This window comes from Salvelinus sp. IW2-2015, linkage group LG35 (assembly GCF_002910315.2).
Source record: "Salvelinus sp. IW2-2015 linkage group LG35, ASM291031v2, whole genome shotgun sequence".
Taxonomy (NCBI): domain Eukaryota; kingdom Metazoa; phylum Chordata; class Actinopteri; order Salmoniformes; family Salmonidae; genus Salvelinus; species Salvelinus sp. IW2-2015.
Window position 1 is genome coordinate 10792908 of NC_036874.1, and position 9648 is coordinate 10802555.

Consider the following 9648-nt stretch of genomic DNA (forward strand, 5'->3'; position numbering starts at 1 on the left):
TGACATCTTCGAAACATCAGTGTTCAACAAAAAAAAGCCACATTGTTAGAGGGATTTGCCAAATTGCCTTTTCAGGTTACAGTAACTTAAAAATAATTTTGTTCTTGGCCAATTCAAGCCACTTCACTGTATGTTTGGAAACAATGTCCTTTATCTATTAACTAGGGAAATTAAGGACATGAACAAACAGAATACCAATTAAATCTACTACTACTTCTTCTTTACATCACACTCCCTGAAGCACTTTCCATTATTCTTGAACAAAAACCACCGACATAATTATATTAGTGTACAATTTAACATTGGACATGAATGATGAAAAAAAAACATGGAATAAAAATTCAAAAAGCATAGACACTCGTGACCCTAACCCTTCTTCCATCGTGTGCAATAGTGTTGCATTGCTTTGGTGGAAAACAATGTCAGATCATCAATAAATAAGGGATCCTTTCCCATGGGTTCAGGCCTTAAGCTTGTGTGAAGCTCCTGCGTACTTCATCCCCAGGTTAACTGTTGGGCCTTACACGGCAGGCCTCCCTTAGACCTTCTAGGACAACAGTGTAGACCTGTAGTAGGGGAGACAGCAGGGTGTACAGGCATTGTGCACCTGTGTCGGACGTCCCTTACAGACCTCCTTCAGTTCTCTGTGGCTAGAGTGGTGGAGACGGGGCTGGGGGGAGGGGGGTCTGCTTGGTTGTCAGAGGTTGACGGGGAAGACGGAGAGTCTTCATTGGGTCCTACTGAGAGGTCCTGCATGGAGCCTGTCGCCGACTCTAGCGCCTGGCTCTGCTCTGAGAAACACATAAGGAGCCCACTGTTAACATGATGCCTTGTAACCCGACGCAATGGAAAGACGATTTAACCTAACTACCACTTTTGAAGCTGAAGCATCCTATTCAAAACCAAGCATCGTTTCGTAACCAATGTACAGTAGGTGTTTCATGTCATCCTTGGTCACTTAAAATTACAATGAGACATATACAAATTAAACAAGAGGGGACATGAAAATGTACGGCTCAAGAATATTTCTCCAATACCTTTCCTCTGTCGCTCCATCAGCTTGGCTGACTCTGCCTCGTGCTTTTCTCTCTGCTCCTGAAGCTCTTTGCAGACCTTCTTATGGGTGAACCAGTGCATTTTCTGGCAGGCTGGGGCACAGTAAATCACCTATGGGAACACAAAAAACGTTGCATGTGTTGGGTAAGAAGAGAGGCCCATGCATCGGATGCAAGGATACATAATGCCAGAATGACCATTGCTATTGCAGGTCTATGAATGATGACAGTGGACATATGAATATAGCATTTGACTGTATTGATATGAGTTACCGTAGAAACGCGCATTGTGCCTACCATTTTACAGATGGAGCATCTCTTCTCTGCTCCCTTCTCCCCACAGGTGGTACAGAACTCCGCGTCCATGAAGCCCACCTGTCCTGTTATAGCCTGGGTCAAAACTGAGATGGCTGTAGGATCGTTACCCTGACCAGGACAGAAAGGGGAAATGGGAGAGAAAATTCTAAATATACACAAGATATACAGTACAAAATTACACTAATGGTCAAAGATTAAGCCTAGTCTTGACCTAAAAAGGTATTTTAAAGGGATTTCCTCATTGAGCATGCTTTTTAGTCCATGACTAAGCTTAATCATTGTCTGGGAAACCGGGCCTAACAGTATAAACGTTGAAAAGGTTATTAAGCCCATAACATGAAACTATTACAAGTGGTGCTTCACTCAAACTGACGTTGCAAAATGAGTCTATATTAAATACACAGACAGACATCACGAGAGAGAGCATGACTGTAAAAGCACTTTGTGACAAATATTGATGGGAAAAGAGGCGTCATAAATCAATTTGATTGATGACTGATTGACTCACGATCTCCACGGGAGCGATACTTCGGACCAGCTGCTGCAGCAGTGTGGCGTCGCAGTAGGGGAACTTGCGGATGCACTCTCTGATGAACTTCTCCTGGAACAGCGGGAAGCCGTCACTGTCCCGGCCCTTCAACAAGCTGTATGGGGACAGCAATGACATCTGGGGTTGTATGCATTGCAATACAGTACATATAACAATCAAAAACAGATTTAGTGTGTCAGAGTATTTCTACACATCATCAGTGCAGCCAGATATATGCATTTCATAGCAATTTCTTCCTTATCTTACCGACTTTTTGCATTGACATCCTCTGTCCGTCCAGTTTAATAAAAAATATCTATAAATAGTAATAATAATGTCCGGGAAACCAGCCCCATATGTATTTACATGTTCAAATGTGTTTACTCTACGCATGTCTGGGAAACCAGCCCATACAGTCCAACCCCCTCGCTCACCTCTTGATGAGTCCTTCCAGCTTGTCGTCGCGCTCCTTGAGGAAGGAGGCACACTTCTGCAGCACACAGCTGATGTAGTGCATCTTCAAGGCCAGCACCTCGTTCATGTCCTGCTGCTTCACACACTTCTCACAGATCAGCTCCATCACCCGCCGGCACTTCTCCAGGGCCTCCACCTCAGCCAGCACCGGGTTCTCCTTCACCAGAAGCACCATCTGAGAGAGACAGACAGAGAAGGGGGGGGTTCTCATTCACTATAAAAGGGTGACATAACAGCTCCATATGTAGGATGGATTGCCAAAGGTCACATAACCCACTATTCCCCAAAAAGCTATGCTTTATAAAAAGGTGACATAACGCACAGATAGGGTTATATTGGTGGTGGTCTGTCTTTGTGTTTTGCCTTTTACAGTTCTCCAACCGACTTGTCTTTAGTCGGAAAAGGTCTGCTTACTTTTGTTTTGCCTGATATCCTTGCTGGTCTGAGTGGTCTGGTGTACACATTGCTTTGATCAAATATGCATCACTTAATATCTCACTCCAAACCCACTATTCCATATTGTGGCCCAGAGACAGCGGTGGTGGTATTTACCTTGACGGGGTTGAGGTTGGTGCTCATGATGATCTTGTGGAGGGGCCCTGCCAGTTTGGGGGGCAGCTTGGGCTCCTTCTCCAGCCCCTGGCGTTTGGTGTAATACTCCAGCTTGGCCCGCGAGAAGAAGTTGTTGATCACCGTCACACAGTCGTGCTGCCCTGGGGAGAGGAGAGGAGATACACCTGGGTGAGAAACAAGTTCCCATGTCTCACTGTGACAGAGGTTGCATTCATAAGGCTCCAAACAGAATGTGCCCTAATGAACACGATCAGAATAAAGGGTGGCAATGCCAATATGGAGTCATTCAAGTTTATTCTACGTCACAGACATCACATACACTTCCTGTTATGTGTGATATCCTTACTGTACTTACCGACAAACGCAGCCATCTGAGATGCTGTTCGCCCGACGGAGTTGACCACATCTGTCTCCGCTCCTGCATCTAACATCATCCAGGTGATATCAGTCTTACCTAGATGGCAAGGCGGGGAGAAAAGAGTTACCGCACAGTCAAATTAATGAATTCAACATGGGGCACCCTGATCCACACAGGGATATCCTTTCTCAGCAATATGAACAGTGAGAAAATATGCCTACCTGATAGCCCGGCGAACATTAGTGCCGTGTATCCATGCTCGTGTTCATTACAGTTCACATCTGCCCCGTGTTGCAGTAGCAGCTTGCACATGTCCGCCTTGCCCTTGTATGCAGCGTGCATGAGGGGAGTCATCCCATTCTGAGGAGGAGAAACAGAACTGTCAGTAGTGTATGTTGTAGATATGCATCATTTAAGTAGCCTATTATAGACAAATGATGCTGAATTAAATCTACATATACATATTCCTCATTGTACAGCATTGTAGAATGCACAATACAGGACAATGAGGTTGCGGAAAATAGCCTTTGCTAAACTGTGGAGTGCCTGGACTGGACTGCCTGCCTCTTGAGGAGAAGACATAGGCAATGTTATGAAACAAAAAGAGACATGCTGCCTGTGGTTTCCTTACTGTCCAGTTTGCAGACAAATTATAAGGAGCATAAATCAATCAAAAACGAATGTTACAATAGAATATCGTTGAAAAATCGAACCTCATCCAAACAGTTGACTCTAACATCCTTGCAGCCCAATAATCTTGAGGCTTCTTGAACATTTCCTGAGAAAAAGCATCAAAGGTCAATCATTACTTGTACATGCATGCTGTACCTTCAAGGGATTGTATTGCATTGAAAGTTATGAACACTGCCACAAGTTAACCAAGGCTTGAAACAACCAACAGTTGTCTTGTCTAGAAAACTGTTTCAGCTATTTCATGAACTGGCAGCTAGCTAACATAACGTCTAGTAGTACTGTACAATAATAACGTTAGCAGATTAGAGATTTTTATAACTATCTGTACTAGCTTGGCTAGCTAGCTACAGTAGTTAGCAAGTTTCCTTCCAATGCAACTTGCTGGATTGAGCTATCAAGTTAGCCATATAATCACCATCATTAGAAACATAATTTAACCCATTACATAACGTACTAGTTAAATGTGAAATCGTACAGCAATCTCAGATATCTTATCTAGACTACAGTAACAAGCGTACTGTCTAGCTAACTAGCATTAGCATTCAAGTAAAGAGGATTTACCTGCAGCAATAACTACGAATAATTCCCTCTCGGTGGAAGATAGATCTCCCTTCTTCGGGGCTGACATATTGGCTATAATTGTGTGTAAAAAAAACAAACAGTCAACGACATAAGACAAATATGGATAATTATGAGTGAAACTAAATTATAGACTATCACGTTGTTTGGTTTTCATTCTGAAGATTTCTGGCTGGCTGTTGGGGTTAAACTGGTGTTTTCAGACTGTACCACGTGTTTAGTACAGGGGTGGGCATTGAAATTCATATTAATTCATTCAACTTTTTCTCTTCCATTGAAGACATTAACACAGAAAGTAAATAATATGTATAGATATTATTGCAGTATACAAAATTTCAACACCTTAATTATTTATCATAATACGAACCGCTTTCAAAGCCCATTCTCCCTCCTTTTCAACATTTGTTAGCAGTTCCACGGAAATCTAGAAAGTTCATTCTTGATATGTTGAAGGGCTTAGACTGTACGTATTTTATACATTGTTCCTCTAGCCGTCAGTGTTCTTCAATATGTTTTAGTGAGGTATAATTCATCACATTTATCCTTAAGCACGAGTACACTTTCATAACTTGAATAACAAATATTAAGGTGTTTTATTGAAAAGCAATAGTGTTGTTTATCAATGTCCAAATTAGAGGATAAAGGTTAAAGATTCATTAGTGTCATAACCAGTCATTATATGCTCCCATTGTTTCAAAAGTATTTTTCCTCATCAAAAATAGTTTTTGTTTTTTTACGGCTAACAGTTTCAAAACTGCAATGTTTTTGTAGGGGTTTACCCTACAAAAAAAGATTTCAGTTTTGAAACGACAGTAAAAGTGCAGTAACTGCAGTCCACTGTGGTATTTTGGAGCAGTAAATACAGAATATCTGTAGTGTACTGCAGTTGAACTGCAGTTATACTGCACTCTAACTGCAGTTACACTGCAAAATTACTGCAGTAAAAACATTAATCTATTTTTGGACATAGTATTTGCAGCATACTGCACTCTGATGTCAATCTTTTTTCGTAAGGGAATATTTTATGTGAAATGTCTTACAGTGCAGCCTAGTCCTAGTAAACCTCCAGAGTGGCGCAGCGGTCTAAAAGGCACTGTGTCTCAGTGCTAGAGGTGTCACTACAGACCCTGGTTCGATTCCAGGCTGTATCACAACCGGCCGTGATTGTGAGTCCCATAGGGCAGCGCACAATTGGCCCAGCGTCGTTCGGGTTTCACCAGGTTAGGACTGTCATTGTAAATAAGAATTTGTTCTTAACTGACTTTCCTAGTTAAATAAATGATAATAAATAAACATACACAGTATCTGGTGATTAAAATAACACTTAGGTAATCACYTGGCTCAGCCATCACACATTTTTTTAGCTGCATTTGCATATGTGAAGTCATCATTTCAAGASGACCAATCAGGTAAATTGAAAACCTATTTCCCTGGACTTGTCCCTCCTTGGAATCCTACACACCTGTAAAACGCCACAGTCAGTGTTTTTCATTCAATGATAAGACTTCTTACTTTTCCAACTYGGATACATTTGAGTCTGATAATTGCTTTGTTCGAGAGGATAAAAAACGAATATCGACAATGGTTTGCGGAGGATTTGTTTGCACGAAGAATTCCCTATGCGCTCTGAACATACTTTATGTTGTAAGTACCACGCATAGATGTTTCCATAGGGGTACGAATTGTTTTTGATGATCGGCTATTAATGAAAGTACTAAAGCCAACATGATTCTAGTCAAGAATKATATAGCCAGGGCAAGAAGGCTGTCATGCAAATTAAGTCGTTGTGACACCTATCAAAATGATAGTAGGCTACATTCCAAACAGTTGCCACAATGTCTCTCAGTTAATGCAAAGTCTAAACTATTGGTTCCCAACCAGGGGTACTAGGACCTCTGGGGGTATTTAAGAAGCCTCATGATACCATAAGCCTACTTGTAAAATGTACTTATGGGATTACTTCAGGGTTACTCGGGCAGAGCAAATTTATGTTGGTGGTACAGTAACCGAGAGGTTGGGAACTACTTGTCTAAACCATATCTGTATAGTGTGATAAATTATCGTCATGCAATTAATGTATAATATAATCAAAATACTCAATGTGTTACTTTCTAAATGTCTTAATACATATTGTATTAAATGTATCTATTTATTTCATCTTAACATCTGTCTAAAGACTTTAATCAACCTGAAGGTTGTAGCCTAAATATGAGATGGTGTTGACTTTGCCCACATCAAAGAAATCAGCATGAAGTGTCCTTTTAAGTGCTTTTCCRTTCCTAGTGGACTTCTGTCGTCACTTTGTATTGTGCTTGGTCTTCAGATGGTGAGCTTGCTGCTGATTGGCGTAGCTGCTTGGGGTAAATGGTTTGGCCTGGTCTCCAGTATTCGGGTGGTGGCTGGAGTCATTGGCGTGGGCATCTTCCTGTTATTTGTGGCCTTCGTGGGCCTCTGTGGAGCCCTGATGCACCACCAGGTCCTGCTGTTCTTTGTATCCTTCAATCAGGAGTACGGTGAAGTTGCCCCTAGACACTGAACTTCGGTCATGTTTTTTTGCATTTTCCCAACTAATGGTTAAGATTAGGATTGGGGAAGGGAAGCTGATCCTAGATCCACTCACTTTTTATCACCTTCATGTGATATGATTGKTTTTTTGTGGTTGTAATGTTTTTATTCATGTCCCCTATCATTACATAGTTAAGTGAATACAAACTACAACACAAGACCTACTGAAACAGAGGAGTTGTATACTAGAGGATCTTAGTCTCAAGAATAGTCTGGGTACACATTAACTGCTATTGTCTCACTTTATGAACAATTCTCTTTCAAATACACAGCCTAGCGTTGCCTAGTTTGTTTCCAGAGGGTTGTCACATGTGAGCTTCCTTAATTGGCCTCAGTACATGATTATCCTGTTCCTGGTGTTCATGGTGCAGCTGTCAGTGTCTGCCGCATGTCTGGCTATCAATAAAGAGCAGCAGGTACGTGACAAAATATTATGTGTATAATGTGATTCATGACCACTTAATCTGTAGAACACCTTAAATAAATACTGGAGATCATTCATACGTTCCTTCTGTGTCCTGTATTAGATATTTAACAAATGGATAAGGCACAACATAAATGGAAAGTGTGAATAATTTCCAGTTSATCTCAAAGAAGCACTCTGATTGAAGACATGCTGAATGAGGCTCTGGTCACAGAATTCAAATCTCCCTGCACTGCTTCATCCATTTCCCCCACTTTAGAAAGAACTCCTAGAGGTGGGCTGGAACAAGTCCGAGGCGACTCAGAAGGATGTGGAGAAAACTCTAAACTGCTGTGGCTTCTTCCATCCAAACTATAATGGCACCTGTGACGCGGTAAAGACTCTGGCTTGTTATCAGTAAAAACGAGCAACATGTTTGTCAGAKAGTGATGGACATATACCTTCAATTATGTCCTGTCTACTTGCTTCCTCACACTACAGGACTGTTTCTCCAACCCATTATCCTGCGATCCTTGTGCTCCAATCATCCAAAGTCATGCTGAGGAGGTTTTACGCTTTGTGGGTGGGATTGGATGCTTCTTCAGCTTCACAGAGGTTAGCAACCTGCTGTAGCCTCATAGCAATGCACTGGCAATGGGTAGAATTTGCTGTGTAACATAGGAATCCCACAGCCTTTTACTATGTAAATTGGAACTGAAAACAGAACACTTTGTAGTGGGGACTTTTAATGTCTGCAGTTTTTTTATTATGTCTTCGACACACTCTACATTTTAGACTTTTGATTTKGACTTTTTGGCTTCAGAAATGATTTCAACAATTCCAAATCTATTGATATCTACACTGAGTGTACAAAACATTATTAACACCTGCTCTTTCCATGACAGACTGACCAGGTGAAAGCTATGATCCCTTATTGATGTCACTTGTTAAATCCACTTCAATCAGTGTAGATAACAGGGAGGAGACAGGTTAAAGAAGGATTTTCAAGCCTTGAGACATGGATTGTGTGCCATTCAGGGAGTGAATGGTCAAGACAAAATATTTMAGTGCCTTTCAATGGGGTATGGTGGTAGGTGCCAGGCTCACCAGTTTGAGTGTGTCAAGAACTGCGACGCTGCTGGGGTTTTCATGCTCAACACTTTCCCATGTGTATCAAGAATGGTCCACCAGGACATCCAGCCAACTTGACGTAACGTTTGGACACATTGGAGTCCAACATGGGCCAGCATCCCTGTGGAACACGTCACACCTTGTAAAGTCCATTCCCCAAATGAATTGAGGCTTTTGAGGGCAAAAGGGGGTGCAGCTCAATATTAGGAAGGTGTTCTAATGTGTTGTACACTCAGTGTATATTGTGCTTTAGTATTAATTTAATCGCATATTCAGCCATATTTTTTTCCATCTAATTTCAGATCTTGGGAGTGTGGCTAACRCACAGATACAGAAATCAGAAGGATTCCCGTCCAAACTCTGGTGCATTTCTATAACTAGCCTGTTCATAAACTCAACTTTGCACTGTCATGMATTTGTATTTAGATTTTTGTATTTAGATCCTGTGAYTTATCTACGACTAATGTTTCCAATTCAGATATTTCCATTGCTATGATAATATAACTATGCGTTGATATATCTAATACTATTGACTGTTTTTTGACAGTTAGTGAAAACAAACWATTYGAATCTTGAGTGATRGACACTGAAATTGAGAGCAGTTACTTTAAGGTTAAATTTGACTGAGGTYACTGATTGGAGTCGTGATCAAATGTCATACGCACACCTTATGCAAACAGAGCACAGGCAGAGCGTAATGTTTCCTGGTAAGCTGTCTGTGGATTCCCAGTTTCAAACCCGGCTTTCTTTGGGTACCTACACAGTGCCGTCTTTGTTGCGTGTATGGGGGGTGGTATTAGATGTCACACGGGATGCCAACAGATTCAGCTTTTTCAGATTCAACTCTACTAAAGTTTAGATAGAGTTGATCACTTCACAGGACATGCACCAATACAAACATTATGCTTTTTTGTCTGTGTTTCTAAACGGTTAGGCCATATCATCCTATTCATTTGAGATCTGAAAGCGT

At 41.4% G+C, this 9648-nt stretch overlaps 2 protein-coding genes across 2 annotated transcripts; one reads left to right on the top strand and one right to left on the bottom strand.

Moving 5' to 3' along the window:
• Positions 1-236: 236 nt before the first annotated feature.
• Positions 237-4785, bottom strand: ankmy2a (ankyrin repeat and MYND domain containing 2a). Its single transcript, XM_023980534.2, has 10 exons — positions 4562-4785; positions 4021-4085; positions 3529-3667; positions 3305-3403; positions 2929-3089; positions 2337-2551; positions 1882-2017; positions 1353-1481; positions 1038-1167; positions 237-791 (listed from the first exon to the last, which is right to left on the bottom strand). Exons 1-10 carry the CDS (start codon positions 4626-4628, stop codon positions 637-639), a joined length of 1296 nt encoding a protein of 431 aa, XP_023836302.1. The 5' UTR covers positions 4629-4785; the 3' UTR covers positions 237-636.
• A 1235-nt stretch (positions 4786-6020) lies between these two features.
• Positions 6021-9197, top strand: LOC111958787 (tetraspanin-13-like). The gene is made up of 6 exons (XM_023980058.2): positions 6021-6223; positions 6903-7070; positions 7480-7560; positions 7828-7941; positions 8049-8162; positions 8981-9197. Exons 1-6 carry the CDS (start codon positions 6161-6163, stop codon positions 9053-9055), a joined length of 615 nt encoding a protein of 204 aa, XP_023835826.1. The 5' UTR covers positions 6021-6160; the 3' UTR covers positions 9056-9197.
• The last annotated feature ends 451 nt before the right edge of the window (positions 9198-9648 follow it).

Excerpts from the sequence above, each read along its gene's own strand:
- ankmy2a (XM_023980534.2), bottom strand. The coding sequence starts at position 4,628 with ATGTCAGCCCCGAAGAAGGGAGATCTATCTTCCACCGAGAGGGAATTA. Across the intron at positions 3,668-4,020 it reads GAGTCAACTGTTTGGATGAG|AATGGGATGACTCCCCTCAT; the intron begins GTTCGATTTTTC and ends TCTCCTCCTCAG. Across the intron at positions 1,168-1,352 it reads GATGCTCCATCTGTAAAATG|GTGATTTACTGTGCCCCAGC; the intron begins GTAGGCACAATG and ends GTGTTCCCATAG.